General features: G+C 60.3%; 1 protein-coding gene across 2 annotated transcripts in view; it reads left to right on the top strand.

Moving 5' to 3' along the window:
* Positions 1-14968, top strand: part of ITPR3 (inositol 1,4,5-trisphosphate receptor type 3) — a 37481-nt gene that overhangs the window by 10741 nt on the left and 11772 nt on the right. For both annotated transcript variants that reach the window (XM_077789078.2, XM_021542647.3), the window contains exons 4-36: positions 1731-1817; positions 1945-2103; positions 2215-2313; positions 2400-2483; positions 3515-3661; positions 3746-3841; positions 4807-4857; positions 5311-5453; positions 5586-5685; positions 5968-6128; positions 6792-6933; positions 7140-7301; positions 7384-7556; positions 7642-7761; positions 8147-8329; positions 8414-8665; positions 8892-9036; positions 9184-9331; positions 9626-9822; positions 9951-10080; positions 10334-10391; positions 10565-10730; positions 10872-11036; positions 11218-11286; positions 11638-11763; positions 11893-12015; positions 12178-12378; positions 12769-13020; positions 13116-13241; positions 13451-13576; positions 13676-13796; positions 14461-14645; positions 14753-14901. In XM_077789078.2, coding sequence (XP_077645204.1) covers positions 1731-1817; positions 1945-2103; positions 2215-2313; positions 2400-2483; positions 3515-3661; positions 3746-3841; positions 4807-4857; positions 5311-5453; positions 5586-5685; positions 5968-6128; positions 6792-6933; positions 7140-7301; positions 7384-7556; positions 7642-7761; positions 8147-8329; positions 8414-8665; positions 8892-9036; positions 9184-9331; positions 9626-9822; positions 9951-10080; positions 10334-10391; positions 10565-10730; positions 10872-11036; positions 11218-11286; positions 11638-11763; positions 11893-12015; positions 12178-12378; positions 12769-13020; positions 13116-13241; positions 13451-13576; positions 13676-13796; positions 14461-14645; positions 14753-14901 — 4646 coding nt within the window. The remainder of the gene's footprint in view (positions 1-1730; positions 1818-1944; positions 2104-2214; positions 2314-2399; positions 2484-3514; positions 3662-3745; positions 3842-4806; positions 4858-5310; positions 5454-5585; positions 5686-5967; positions 6129-6791; positions 6934-7139; positions 7302-7383; positions 7557-7641; positions 7762-8146; positions 8330-8413; positions 8666-8891; positions 9037-9183; positions 9332-9625; positions 9823-9950; positions 10081-10333; positions 10392-10564; positions 10731-10871; positions 11037-11217; positions 11287-11637; positions 11764-11892; positions 12016-12177; positions 12379-12768; positions 13021-13115; positions 13242-13450; positions 13577-13675; positions 13797-14460; positions 14646-14752; positions 14902-14968) is intronic.

Here is a 14968-nt window from a genome sequence, read left to right as displayed (position 1 = left end):
TGCCCAGCCCTGCGCGGTCACTGGCACACAGAACCCCCATTTTCCTGCTCCCTTCAGCTGGGCTTGTAACCTCACAGCTGTCCTGGCCACGAGTGGCCCCAGAGGCTCATTTCTGAGCCTGATTGATTGCACCTTGTTTAGGGCTCGTCTTGAAGAGATTCTGCCATTTCCTGGCTCCTTTCTGCTGCTCCCGGTGCTTCCCTTTGTGGCCGGAGCTCAGCCCAGCCCTGCCGAGCTCTGCAGGCACCGGGCTGCAGCCTGGCCCTCGTCAGCACAGGCTGAGAGCATCCCCCAGCCCACGGAGATGATCTCCTGAGGCAGGAGCAGCCAGGGCTGGAGTGGGGGAGCCCTGCCTGCCATGCCCGAGGTTGCCTTCCTGAGCTCGTGCCCCTCGCTGCTGTGTTTCAGTGGTTTGAACTCTGTATTTTCTTGGCCCAAAGCAGCTCAGACAGGCTGGGGGGCTTTCCAGACCCTCTGCTGATGTTTCCCAGTCCTCCCCAATCCTCTGTGGGCATCCCTGATTGGGGACAGACCCTCCCCATCCAAGGGACAGTGTGGGGACATCAGCCCCGGGAACTTGAGTGCTTGGGGCAGCCAGCTGCCACTGCCAGCCCCCCTGGCTGGTGGCTCAGATCTGGAGGGAGATTTAGGATATCCCGAGGTGCTGGATCTCCCTTCAGAGCCCTGCTGCTCTATGGAGTTGTTGTTAAACTCCCAGAGCAGCATCACTGCGGGATTTCTTGGAGCGGGTTTGTTCTCCTGATGGCAGCAGCCACCACTGCAGGGTGGTGAGGGTGACTCCAGGTGGCACCCAGAGCCCTGTGGGGATGGAGGGTGACTCCCAGTGGCACTCAGAGCTCTGTGGGTACCAAGCAGCCCTCACCTCCTTGGGCACTCAGGACCTGCAGTCCCATCCTCCCACCCAGTGCCAAGCCGTGATTCCAGATGTTTCCCAGTTCCTGTGCCCTCAGGTGGAAGGGCTGAGAGAAGGCTGGGAAAGGGCAGAGGCTCTCTCAGCTCCATCCCTCACTGCTTCCCATCTTCCCATCTCAGTTTTGGGGGAGCCCTGGGCTGGAGCTGCCCGGGCCATGCCCAGCCTGGCGCCAGGGCTGTCGGCGCTCCCTCGCCATTCCCAGATTTGCTGTGGGAGCGAGTTCCTGCCTCGCTCCACATGTGTCAACATCCCGTCACTGCTCCGACTGCCAGGGCCAGCGCATGGAAAATCTCTGTGGTTTTGGAGAGGGGCTGCTGAGCCTTCACTCCTGGGGACACATCCTGCAGCAGCACGTCCAGGCCTGCTCCATCGCTGGGCACGGCACCGCTGGCACGCTGCCTTTGGCTGCTTGGCTTTGGTGCTGCCAGTGCCCACATCCCCTAATTTGGGTGTTGTACCCCCATCCCCAGCCTGAGCCCAGCATCCTTGTTGGGTGTTATCCCAAAACCTGCTGTCCTGGGGGAATTTTGGTACCATTTTCTCCATGTCCTAGTTTTTAAAGCCCTCAATTTAAAGCCCTCATGGCCTTCCTAGGGCTGTCAAGGCCACACCTCGGCCCTGGGCTGAGCTCTTGGATGCTCCCTGCTGTGGCCCCGGGGCACAGAGGGATGCTGACCCTGATCCCAGCCCGTCCCATCCTTCCCAAAGCCAAGGCTGTGAGTGACCCTGCTGGGATTTGCCCCTGGGGAGGGAGGAGGGTGCTGCTCCACCCTCAGCTCTTCTCCTTTTGGAGCAGCATGCGGCCCAGATGGAGCAGAAGCAGAATGAGACGGAGAACAAGAAGGTGCACGGGGACGTGGTGAAGTATGGGAGCGTCATCCAGGTATGGGGACAGCACAGACCCAGCACGGATCCAGCACGGATCCAGCACGGATCCAGCACATCTGGGAAGGGGCTGGTGGTGCTCTGAGGGCTGCACTTCTCATCTCTCCCACCCTTGGCTCCTCCAGCTGCTGCACATGAAGAGCAACAAGTACCTGACGGTGAACAAGCGGCTGCCGGCGCTGCTGGAGAAAAACGCCATGCGGGTGACCCTGGATGCCACCGGCAACGAGGGCTCCTGGCTCTTCATCCAACCCTTCTGGAAGCTCAGGAGCAACGGGGATAACGTGAGCGTGGGGCCCAGCAGTCCCTGGAGGGATGTTCAAAGAGCTCCGTGCCTGGGCTCGGCTCCACACCGGGTCTCATCCTCGCTCTCCTTTTCCCATTTTGCTCCCCAGGTAGTCGTGGGAGACAAAGTGATCCTGAACCCCGTGAACGCCGGGCAGCCGCTGCACGCCAGCAACTACGAGCTGGCTGACAATGCTGGCTGCAAGGAGGTACAGGAGGGGCTGTTTTTTTTTCCCTTCTTTTTCCCTTTTTTTCCTTTGTCTTGGGGTCGTGACCACGCTCTCTTGCTCTGTAGGTGAACTCGGTCAATTGTAACACCAGCTGGAAAATCAACCTGTTCATGCAGTTCTGCGACCACATGGAGGAAGTGCTGAAGGGGGTAAGGAAGGAGCTTTGGCTGCGTGGACCCGGCAGGCTCTGGGGGACAGGACGTGTGAGCAGCCACCTGGCTCCGTGACAAGGGCAGAAAAGAGCTCCTGCCTTGAGGGCTGTAATTCCTGCTCGAATTCATCACCTGGAGAACAGCACAGCAAGGCGGAGTGGGATATTTTAGGATCTGCTGGCAGCAGGGAGCTGAGGGCACAAATTACTGACCTCAGGGTGTTAAATTGACTTTTGGGGACAACCCCACGCAGTGCCAGCGGTGGCTTCTTGTGTGAGGACAATTCCAGCTGCTCAGCCCTGCAGCAGGGTGGCTGTTGCCTGGGAAAGGAACTTTCCCTGCTGAGCTATTGTTCGGGGCTGAGGCCCTCCAGGAAGCAGCTGGATGGATGTGGATTGTTAGGATCTTACAGCCCTTCATCCCCAGGCACTGTGCTTATCCCAGCTTCCCACATCCTCCTTCCCGGGGTGTTAATGCCTCAAACATGTCCAGGGGCAGAGCCCAGGGGTGGAAAGTGATGGATTCACATCCACTCATCCCCTGGGAGTGGAAGCAGAGGGTCACTGCATGGATAAAGGGAGTGATGGCAGTGCAGGGTGCCTGTGTCCTGTCTCCTGGGCTCAGAGGAGCATTTCAGCTGCCTGAGGCAGGTTTTAGCAGAGCTCCAGGAGGTTGGATGGGAAGAGGTGACAGTGTCCTGTGGTCCCCAGGGTTCCACAGCCCTGCCATGCAGCTGGGAGCTGAGTCCAGGAGAAATCCCATCCCCTTTGCAGCACGAGGGGTCACAAGAGGAGATGCATTGCAGGAGAGTCATGGAGAAATTTCCCCACTGACTGGGGTTAAACATGGGAACAGCCTCTCCAGGACAGTCACCTTCCCTGGGAGTGCTCCAAAATGAGTAGACACACACTTCAGGATACAGTTTAATGGGCATGGTGATGAAAGATTGGACTTAATGATCCTGGAGGTCTTTTCCAACCTGAAAGACTCCAGGATTCTTTGAGCCTGACCCCTGTGTCCCGGTGCAGGGGGATGTGGTGAGGCTGTTCCACGCTGAGCAGGAGAAATTCCTCACCTGTGACGAGTACAAGGGCAAGCTGCACGTCTTCCTCCGCACCACCCTGCGCCAGTCAGCCACCTCGGCCACCAGCTCCAACGCCCTGTGGGAGGTGGAGGTGAGCAGGGAGGGTCTGAGGGGGTGTCTGGAGACCTCCCAGTCCCTCCTGTGCTGTGGCTGAGCTCTGCCCTGCCTCTCCCAGGTGGTTCACCACGACCCGTGCCGAGGGGGAGCCGGGCACTGGAATGGCTTGTACCGCTTCAAGCACCTCGCCACGGGCAACTACCTGGCAGCAGAGGTAAGGGGGTGGCAGAGGGGTGCAAGAAGGTGCCCTGGGGCTGTGGCACCCCTGGCAAAGGCAGTGCCCACCTCAGGCAAGGAGTGATGCCCACTGTTTCCTCTGGTCCTCTCTGGTTTGCTCTGCGAGCCCCTGTGACTCCTTGCTGGCAGGAGACGTTGACACCTGACCACCACCATCATTTCCCTGGTTTAGGACCAAACCTTCCCCCTGAAATCCCCCAGTGGAGGGGTTTTCTTGCTCAGATGGCTGGGCTTGGCTCCTTTCCTGGCCCAGGGGCACAGGACGAGGTGGCTGGGGCGTTTCTGTGCTCACCCCATGCCAAGGGACTGACTGGCACAGCCCAGTGAGGTGGAAATGGGACGTGACTCATCCCACTGTCCTCGCCTGGCAGAGGGCAAAATCTGGGTCTGGAGGCTCCATCTGCCAGGTTTTTCTGCTCCCTTTTAAGGCCAGCTCAAGGTCTCCTGGTCGAGGCACAAAGGAGTTGCTGCACTTGGATACTGGGGTGTGCCTGGCACTGTCAGGGCAGCAGGGACATCCTGGGGATGCTCCCCAGCTCCCAGGACCCTTCCATCACTGCAGGATGGAAAATGGCAAATGCTGGGGCTCTGAAATGGGTGCTTTAAACCCAAAGACTCTCTGCTAACACTTGAAGACCAAAGATCTCAGACTGAGCCCATCCTGGGCTGGTGCTGCTCACTGGGAGCTCAGCCTGGAGCCTTCAGGGAGTTCTTGGTGCCACACAGAGCCCAGGTCTGCTCCCCTGGGCTCCCCCATCCTCCTCCCAGGGCTGGGATACTGTGCACTGGGCACAGGTCACATCCTCCAGCCCCAGCCAGGCATGTTTCCCTCTCCGTGTTCAGGGAAGGCAGGAGCAGGGATCACACACCATCCCCAGGGGTTTGGAGGGACCGAGCAGGAGGACTGACAGCTGCTTTTCATCTCCCTCTTTAACTTTTCAGGAAAACCCAAGTTATAAAGGAGACGTGGCTGAGCCCAAAGCAGCGCCCACGGTGAGCAGAACCGCTGCTGCCGCTGCCCCAACCACGCCAGCTCTCAGCCATGCCCTGAAAGCAGAGAAATGCCCCAAAACAGAGCCCTCTGAGGGGACTAGAGCCGAGTTTGTCCCATGGTGCCAGCCCAGCATCCCCTGCCCTGCACTTAGAGCAGTGTCCCGCCCGTGAGAGAGCCCTGCCAAAACCTCTCAGAGGGGTCCCAGTGCATGTTGGCTCCCCAGGCCGCAGGGAAACGCTTGGCAGATGAGGGAGCTGGATGTTCAGGGGGGTTTTTCTGTGCTGTTGGTGAGGTGTGGGTCGGGGGGGGCCTCGTAGCTCAGGTGCACCCATGCCGCTTGTGCTCCGCTCGTGCGAGGCTCAGCCCCAGCAAAGCTTCTGCTGCGTCCCCCCGATGCCGTGGGCACAGGGGACCCCCGAGCCGGGCTCAGAGACCCCCTCCCCACCGTGCAGGGGGGCAGCAGCCGTGCCAGCCGCAGGAACACCGGGGAGAAGATCAAGTACCGGCTGGTGGCCGTGCCCCACGGCAACGACATCGCCTCCCTCTTCGAGCTGGACCCCACCACGCTGCAGAAGACGGATTCCTTCGTGCCACGGTACGGCAGCGGGGCCGGGACGAGGGGAGGAGGCCGAGTGCTGGAGGAAGGGCAGTGCTGGCGTGTCCCCGTGAGGGTCACTTGCCAGGACACTCTGGGGGGGTCACTCAGCTGATGTTGTGCTGTTGGCAGGAACTCCTACGTGAGGCTGCGCCACCTCTGCACCAACACCTGGATCCAGAGCACCAACGTGCCCATCGACATCGATGAGGAGAGGCCCATCCGCCTCATGGTACGGCCCCGCTCCCTCCTCTCTCCCTGGGGCTGCTCCCTGTTCCCCGAGAGCTCCAAGGCTGCTCCTTCCCTCACAGCACCTAGAGACTGAAACACCCTGGGTGATCCAAAGGGGTGGCTGGACACCAGCCTGGAGCCCACTCCAGTCAGCCAGAGCCCACCCCAGCCGCTCTGATGGGGACAAACTGGGTCACTGATGTCAGCAGGGGCGGTGGCAGATGGTGGGGACACGCCTGGCATGGCCCTGTCTGTGTGATGCTGCTTCTCTGCTGCTTCCCAGCTGGGCACGTGCCCCACCAAAGAGGACAAAGAAGCTTTCGCCATCGTCTCCGTGCCCGTGTCTGAGATCCGGGACCTGGACTTTGCCAACGATGCCAGCTCCATGCTGGCCAGCGTGGTGGAGAAGATGAACGAGGGTTTCCTCAGCCAGAACGACCGGAGGTAAAAGCCCCTGGGAGATGGGGCCGTGCTGGGCTCCTCCAAGGGCTCCCCAGCAGGACAGGGCCCCTGCCTGCTGCTGGTGCCAGTGCTGCCCTCGCTTCCCTGCCCACAGCCCCAATCCATGCCTGCTTCTCCCAGAAGCCTGGCGAGGAAACCAGATAACGGCACAGCCCCGCTCTGGCCCCTCCTAGAAAAATATCCTAGAAAAATATCCCAGAAAAATATCCGAGGGGCTGGGAGATGGCCCCACGATAGGGGCAGCCGCCTTAGTCACTGTATTATTTTTAGGTGGGTGGGTTCTTGGTGCTTCCTGAGCAAACACAGATCCCTGTGGGACAGAGCGAGCGGCTTCCGCCCCGCCAGCCTGGCCCACGGGGGTGACCATAGGGGTGACCAGGGGGACAGTGGTGTTAAATGCAGAATCCCTGGTGTAAGCCACAAGCAAAGCCCCCCAGACCTTCACCCTGGCACATATGGGAACCATAGGGGCTGCAGATCCAGCCACTGAGCTCCATCAGGGAGTGCAGGATGGGCCAGCAGCTCCCCTGGCAGGTTCCTGAGGCTCTTTGGTCCCCAAAACCCACCAGCATCGCTGCAGGTGATTGCTCCTGAGTCTGGGCAGGTGAGCAGCCCCCAGCCCACTCACCCCATGTCCCTTCACAGGTTTGTGATCCAGCTGCTGGAGGACTTGGTGTTTTTTGTCAGTGATGTCCCCAACAACGGCCAGAACGTGCTGGACATCGTGGTGACCAAGCCCAACCGGGAGCGGCAGAAGCTGATGCGGGAGCAGAACATCCTGAAGCAGGTGGGTGGCCCTGGGGCCCTGCATCCCAGCAAGGCTGGGACGTGTCCTGTGGACATGTCCTGTCCTGCTCAGGGCCACTCTGGGGACCAGAGGGATGGAAAACACCATGGAGGAGGGTCTGGCCTCCAGCTCATGCCATGGTGTCCAGCCATGCACAAGGGGCTGGTGTGGAGATGGACACAGCCCTGATCTCTGCTTTTGGGCAGATCTTTGGCATCCTGAAGGCCCCTTTCAAGGACAAGGGCGGGGAAGGGCCCCTGGTGAGGCTGGAAGAGCTGTCAGACCAGAAGAACGCTCCCTACCAATACATGTTCCGCCTGTGCTACCGCGTGCTCCGGCACTCCCAGGAGGATTACCGCAAGAACCAGGTGCCAGGGGGTGACTCCCCGTCCCCGTGGGGCCTCGGGGGGCAGGGGGACATCGCTCACAGCCCCTCTGTGCCCGCTGCAGGAGCACATTGCCAAGCAGTTCGGGATGATGCAGTCCCAGATCGGCTACGACATCCTGGCCGAGGACACCATCACGGCCCTGCTGCACAACAACCGCAAGCTGCTGGAGAAGCACATCACCAAGACCGAGGTGGAGACCTTCGTCAGCCTGGTGCGCAAGAACCGCGAGCCACGGTGCGTGGGGGGCCCTGCGGGGTGAGAGGGGAAGGGGAGCCACGGGGAGCCCCCTTCTCACGGCAGAGCTGCCTCTCCCCGGCAGGTTTTTGGATTATCTCTCGGATCTCTGCGTGTCCAACCACATCGCCATCCCCGTCACCCAGGAGCTGATCTGCAAGTGCGTGCTGGACTCGAAGAACAGCGACATCCTCATCAAAACCGAGTGAGTGGCTGAGGGAGAGTTTTGCCACATCAGGGGTTTGTCGTGGGTTGGTTGTCAGGCGCCCACCAAAGGCTCTCACTCTGCAGCCAGACTGAGGAGAGAAAATTTATCGAAGGGTTCATTGGTTGGGATAAGAACCAGGAGAAATCACTCATCAAATACAGCCACAGGCAAAACAGACTCTAGTTAGGGATATGAATTAAGTTTATTCTTAAATAAATCAGAGCAGGATAATGAGAAGGTAAATCCAACCCTTACACCTCCTCCCCACCCTACAAGAAACCCACTACAGCATGGGCCTGGTCCCGCTGAAGCTCCATCACCTCTTGAGGTGCAGCCCCTCCATCCATGGGAGCATCTCCAGATTTCCCCTTTCCTGTCCCAGGCTGAGGCCAGTGAAGGAGACGTCCCAGACCCACGAGTACCTGAGCATCGAGTACCTGGAGGAGGAGGTCTGGCTCACCTGGACGGACAAGAACAACGACCACCACGAGAAAAGCATCCGGCAGCTGGCGCAGGAGGCCCGGGCTGGCAATGCCCACGACGAGAACGTACTCAGCTACTACAGGTGATGCTCCTGTGGCACCTCCTCTCCAGGTGAGGCTGTGAGGGTTGCACGGCCTCACTCCCTCTCCCCCTCACCCCTGGGCAGGTACCAGCTGAAGCTCTTTGCCCGCATGTGCCTGGACCGCCAGTACCTGGCCATCAAGGAGATCTCCCAGCAGCTGGGGGTGGACCTGATCTTCCTGTGCATGGCAGATGAGATGCTGCCCTTCGACCTGCGCGCCTCCTTCTGCCACCTCATGCTGCACGTGCACGTGGACAGGGACCCCCAGGAGCTGGTGATGCCCGTGAAGTTTGCACGGCTCTGGACGGAGATCCCCACAGCCATCACCATCAAAGAGTGAGACACGCCAGGGCTCGGCATGGCTCTGAGGGACAGGGCAGGACCAGGGGTGGCAGATGCAGGGAGTTTGTGGAGTGACCTGGGTGGGTTTGAGCCCTCAGAAGGAAGTGGGCTCCATCTGTCACAGCATCACTGCTGGTCATGGTGGCTCAGGCAGTGCTCCTGCCAGCTGTGTGAGAGGACACCCACTGTCCCCAGCTCACCCCGATGTGTCCCCTTGCAGCTACGACTCCAACCTCAACGTCTCGCGTGATGACAAGAAGAACAAGTTTGCCAGCACCATGGAGTTTGTGGAGGACTATCTCAACAACGTGGTGAGCGAGGCCGTGCCCTTCGCCAACGAGGAGAAGAACAAGCTCACCTTCGAGGTGCGGGCACTGCTGGTGTCGCCAGAACCTTGCAGGGTGTGGCACGGTCTGGCTGCTGCTGCTGTCCAATGTCCCTGTCCCCCACCATGGATTCTCCTGCTCAGCCCTGAGCAGGGCAAGGTCTGGAGCTGCCTTGTCCTTCCCCAGGTCGTCAGCCTTGCCCACAACCTCATCTACTTCGGCTTCTACAGCTTCAGCGAGCTGCTGCGCCTGACACGGACCCTGCTGGGCATCATCGACTGCGTCCAGAACCCTCAGCTGATGATGCAGGCAGTCTACAATGACGAGGTGACAGGTGAGTCCCTGTCCATGGCCAGGGAGGTGTTTTCCACAGTCTGCCCAATGTTTTCCATGGTCTGTCCAGTGCTTTCCAGTTTTTCTGGCAAGAGAACCAGACACTGGCTTGCTGATGGGGCTGGGTGTGCAGTAGGACGTGGGGTGGTGAGCCCTTGCCCATGTCAAAAGAAATATTCGGTGCCTTCTGCTCATTCTCTGATTTAGTCTAGGGCATTTTCCAGTCCAAGTGGGTCCTCCCTTGGTCCTCTGCCACCTCCCTCTCCACCCACGCTAACTGTGGCTGCCTCTGCAGGGAAGAACGTGCGGAGGTCGATCCAGGGCGTGGGGCAGATGATGTCCACCATGGTGCTGAGCAGGAAACAGTCCATCTTCAGCCCCCCCAGCCTCAGCACCGGCTCTGCCCCGGAGCAAGTGGACAGAGGCAGGAGCATTGAGAACGAGAACATTGTGGTGATGGAGACCAAGCTGAAGATCCTGGAGATCTTGCAGGTTGGAGCCAAAGGAGCGGTGGGACCGGTGGGACGGGGGTGTGTAACGTGATTTTCTCAAGCAGGGGCACAGTTGGTGTGAAGAGGGCACTCAGTCACTTCTGGTTTCTCCTTCCCTGCGGCCTCCAGTTCATCCTGAACGTGCGGCTGGACTACAGGATCTCCTACCTGCTCTCTGTCTTCAAGAAGGAGTTTGTGGAGGTTTACCCCATGCAGGACAGTGCAGCCGATGGGACAGCTCCAGCCTTTGACTCCACAAGTAACTCTCCCACTTTGCTCCTGGTACACCCCCGGCTCAGCCATCCCCAGGGGCTGGGAGGACACAGGTGGCAGAGGTGACATCTCCAGCAGAAGTGCCATCTCCAGCAGCTGCTGCTGGCAGGAGGCAGGGAGGGATGGAGTCTGTGTTTTGGTGGGAACAGGATCAGGGAGCTGGGTTGGTTCCTGTGGGTTCCTGCCAAGACACAGGGCTGGCATTGTCCACCCTTGTCACTCCCTTCCTCTCCCTGCAGCCGCAGCCATGAACCTGGACCGGATCGGGGAACACGCCGAGGCCATGTTTGGTGTGGGGTGAGTCCCTGCCCCCCACAGCTCCCCTGGCCATAGAGCCCTTCCCGTTCTGCCCACCCTGCCCAGTCTGGGAGCTGCAGGTGATGAGCAGGGTGAGCCTCTAAAGGCTCTAAAGCTGTCCCCATCAGCCCCTGAGCTCTGGGTTAACACCCAGCGCCTCCATCCCGCTCCAGGAAGTCGAGCAGCATGTTGGAGGTGGATGACGAGGGAGGGAGGATGTTCCTGCGGGTGCTGATCCACCTGACCATGCACGACTACCCCCCACTCATCTCCGGCTCCCTGCAGCTCCTCTTCAAGCACTTCAGCCAGAGGCAGGAGGTCCTGCACACCTTCAAACAGGTGATGCTGAAGGGACCTGGAGCATCCCACGCCTGGCTTGTGGGTGGGGGACGTGGCGTGGATCCTGGCCTTTTCTTGGGAGGGAGATCTGGGAGTGGGATTTGTGCCCCAAACTGGAAACCCCTGGGAATGTCGCTGCAGGTCCAGCTCCTGATCTCAGCCCAGGATGTGGAGAACTACAAGGTGATCAAGTCGGAGCTGGACAAACTCCGCACGATGGTGGAGAAATCGGAGCTGTGGGTGGACAAGAAGGGCAGCACCAAAGGGGACAGCACAGGGGAGGGGAACAAGAAGGAGAAGAAGGAGGTGAGAGCCCTGAGCAAGATCCTGGGATCCAGGGTGGGGAAGGAGTGGCAGGCAGGGGAGCAGCTCACATTAATCCAACACCTGATGCCTCTCGATGGGCTCGATGGGGAGGCTCCAGAGGGTCCTGTGGGGTGTGGCTGGAGGGGCAGGTGTGACCCCAGTGCTGCCGTGTCCCCTGCAGCACGGTGCCGACGAGGAGGTCATTGCTCCAGGAGAGAAGAGCAGCGAGAACTACCAGATAGTGAAGGGGGTGAGTGAGACCAAACCCTGGTGTACCAGCAGGAAGGAAAGGGCTGAAATCCTGGGGGGGATTTCCAAGTTCTGCTGTGCTTCAGGAGAAACAAGTCCACGCCTGGCTTGCTCCTGCCAGCTCAGCACAGGGAAAAGCTGTCACATCCCTGCACTGAGGGGACTGGAGGGGACTGGGTGGGTGACAGCTGTGCATGGAGGATCCCTGAGAGGGGTTGAGATTGGTGAGCAAAGCAGGGAACACCTGGCATTACGGAGGGAACACCTGGAACGCAAAGCAGCCCCAGTGCTGGTGACCATCCTGAGGGGCTCCAGGCTCAGCCCCTGCCCACCATGGTCCCTCTGTCCCCAGATCCTGGAGAGGCTGAACAAGATGTGCGGGGTGGGGGAGCAGGTGCGCAAGAAGCAGCAGCGCCTGCTGAAGAACATGGACGCCCACAAAGTGATGCTGGACCTGCTGCAGATCCCCTATGAGAAGGTGGGTGGACAGAAACCAACTGGTCCTGAGTGCCCAGGGCAAAGGGGGCACGCAGGGACCCCCCTGAGTGGCCTCCTGCCACTCCCATCCCTCTCAGCTTCACGTGTTTCTCCTCTGTCCCCTCCTCAGGGGGATGCCAAGATGATGGAGATCCTCAAGTTCACCCACCAGTTCCTGCAGAAGTTTTGTGCTGGCAACCAGGAGAACCAGGCCCTGCTGCACAAACACCTCAACCTGTTCCTGACTCCGGGGGTAAGGAGAGGACACGGAGGGGCAGCAGCACAGGGAGGGAATTCGGCACCATTCCTGGGGCTGGGAGAACAGGATGGAAGAGCCAGGAGGAGACAGCAGGCAGGGCAGGAGCTGGGGACAGCTCCTGCAGCCCCCTGACCTCACTCTGCCCCTTGTCCCCAGCTGCTGGAGGCAGAGACGATGCAGCACATCTTCCTCAACAACTACCAGCTGTGCTCGGAGATCAACGAGACGGTGCCGCAGCACTTCATCCACTGCGTGGCCACCCACGGCCGCCACGTCCAGTACCTCGACTTCCTGCACACCATCATCAAGGCCGAGGGCAAGTACGTCAAGAAGTGCCAGGACATGATCATGACAGAGGTGAGGACCTCTCCTGTGGGGCAGGAGTGGGGAGGAAGCAGGACAAGGCTCTGGGAACCTGCACTGTTGGCTTCTTCCTTGAGAAGAGCCTTCCAGCCATGCTGGATCCTCCTGGAACCAGCCAGCCCCAGTGTTGGTGGCCATCTTGAGTGGCCACCAGCCATCTCCAGGGGCTCAATGCAAGGTCCACGAGTCAATTTGGGAGTCCCACAGTTTTTGATTGCACTGCAAATGCCTGGTTTTCTCTGTAAACACAAATCCCTGTCCCCTTTGCCAGCCACTGCTGCTTATCCCCCACTGCAGAGGGGACACCATTGGCCTTGGAGGCTTCTGACCTTCCTTTTTTGGAGTGGTGATCCCTGAGCACTGGGCACTGACCCTTCCCTGCAGCTCACCAACGCCGGGGATGATGTGGTGGTTTTCTACAACGACAAGGCTTCACTGGCCACCCTGCTGGAGATGATGACGGCGGCCAGGGATGGGGTGGAGGAGAACAGCCCCCTGATGTACCACATCTCCCTGGTGGACCTGCTGGCTGCCTGCGCCGAGGGCAAGAACGTCTACACCGAGATCAAGTGCACGTCCCTGCTGCCCCTGGAGGACGTGGTGCGGGTGGTGACACACGAGGACTGCATCACGGAGGTGCGGGGTGGCAGCCAGGAGGACACTGGGCCTCTGCACTGATTGTCCCCTGACTGTCCCCTGATTGTCCCTGCCCCTTTCCCCCTCTCTGACAGGTGAAGATGGCCTATGTGAACTTTGTCAACCACTGCTACGTGGACACGGAGGTGGAGATGAAGGAGATCTACACCAGCAACCACATCTGGACCCTCTTTGAGAACTTCACCCTGGACATGGCCCAGGTGCGTGGGGAGGGTTGGGTGGGAGGGACGCAGCAGTGGTGGCTTGGATGGGGACAGGGTGGTGTCACCAAGGCTCCCTTGAAGCCTCCTGCAAGGATACACATGTGGGACCTCATATAGCCACGTCCCTCAGCTCAGGGTGGTGCCAGCAGCCTCTGGGCAGACACGAGCTGTCCCTGGTGCCATCAGTGTCCTCCCTGTCCCCACAGATGTGCAAGAAGCGGGAGAAGCGCCTGCCGGACGCCACGCTGGAGAAGTATGTGCTGACAGTGGTGCTGGACACCATCAACGCCTTCTTCAGCTCGCCCTTCTCGGAGAACAGCACCTCGCTGCAGGTGACGAGGCTGGCCAGGGTGGCAGGGGGAGCACAGCGCCTCAGCCAGGCCCCCAAAACACGGTCTGGATGCGCGTGCTGACACTCCTGTCTCCTCCAGACCCACCAGACCATCGTGGTGCAGCTTCTCCAGTCCACCATGAGGCTGCTGGAGTGTCCGTGGCTGCAGCAGCAGCACAAGAGCTCGGTGGAGTCCTGCATCCGCACGCTGGCCATGGTCGGTAAGGAGCCACTGCTGTGCCCAGGGGGCAGGGGACAGGGCCACCCCGGGCTGTCTCTGCCCAGCAGCGAGCAGGACAGCCTGTCCCTCCTGTGGGGATGGCAGGACACCACGGTGAGGGGCTGCCAGCTGGGGTTGGGACATTCAGCTCTGGGATCTGCTTCTTTTTGAGCTTCATCTCAGCACTCCCAAGGTAACGTGGGGATAAGCAGAGCCTGGGCTTGGCTGGGAGCTCCCTGGTGTGTCCCTGGCCACAAAGCCAACACTGACAGTGGTTTTCCCTGGCCAGGACCTTGCCCTCGGTGTGCAGCTGCCTGGCTCAGGCTGAGGGCTGTTAGCACTGAGTCACCGTGGAAAGGATTGCTGGTGGCTGGGCTCTGGGTGGGGATTTCCCTTTGGAATTCCAAGCAGGGTGCTTGCAGCCTCCTCACACTGGGCTTTCCCAACCAAAAACTGGGGCTGGCACCAGTTTCCACCTCCGTGGGACTGTGGGTGTTGGGATGTGTGGGAACACTCCAGCCCATATTGGCCTGGAGGAGTTTTCTCGTGTATTTACCCCAAATCTCTGCTGCAAATGAGGTGAACGCTGGCAAAGAGGTGCCCAGACAGGGTGGTGGGACCCAGCTGGGTGGTGGCTGTGCCAACCCCATCCCTGTGTCCCGCAGCCAAGAGCCGCTCCATCGCGCTGCCCATGGACCTGGACGCCCACGTGAGCTCCCTGCTCAACAGCAGCTCCACCAGCACGGTGCAGAGGAACACCTCGAGCTACAAGGCGGCCACACGCTCCTTCCCCCGCGTGTCCACCACGCCCAACCAGTGGGACTACAAGAACATCATCGAGAAGCTGCAGGTACCGGGCAGGGCGTGGCAGGGCTCGGGTGGCAGGAGGGCGCTGGCCTTGCGGGGTCCCTGTCCCGTGTGTCCCCTGGCTCTGAAGGGGGGTGCTGTGGCTTGCAGGACATCATCAGCGCCCTGGAGGATCGCCTGAAGCCGCTGGTGGAGGCCGAGCTGTCCGTGCTGGTGGATGTCCTGCACCGCCCGGAGCTGCTCTTCATGGAGGGGACGGAGGCGTTCCAGCGATGCGAGAGCGGGGGGTTCCTGTCCAAGTGAGGCTGGTTTGGGACCACCCTGGGGGTGCTGGGGGTGCTGGGCAGGGTTTGGGACCCTCATCCC

The sequence above is a fragment of the Lonchura striata genome, chromosome 26 (genome assembly GCF_050655825.1).
Source record: "Lonchura striata isolate lonStrDom1 chromosome 26, ASM5065582v1, whole genome shotgun sequence".
In the NCBI taxonomy this organism is placed as follows: domain Eukaryota; kingdom Metazoa; phylum Chordata; class Aves; order Passeriformes; family Estrildidae; genus Lonchura; species Lonchura striata.
Note: the sequence above shows the minus strand (reverse complement) of the source record. Positions and strands in the feature narration are given on the sequence as shown.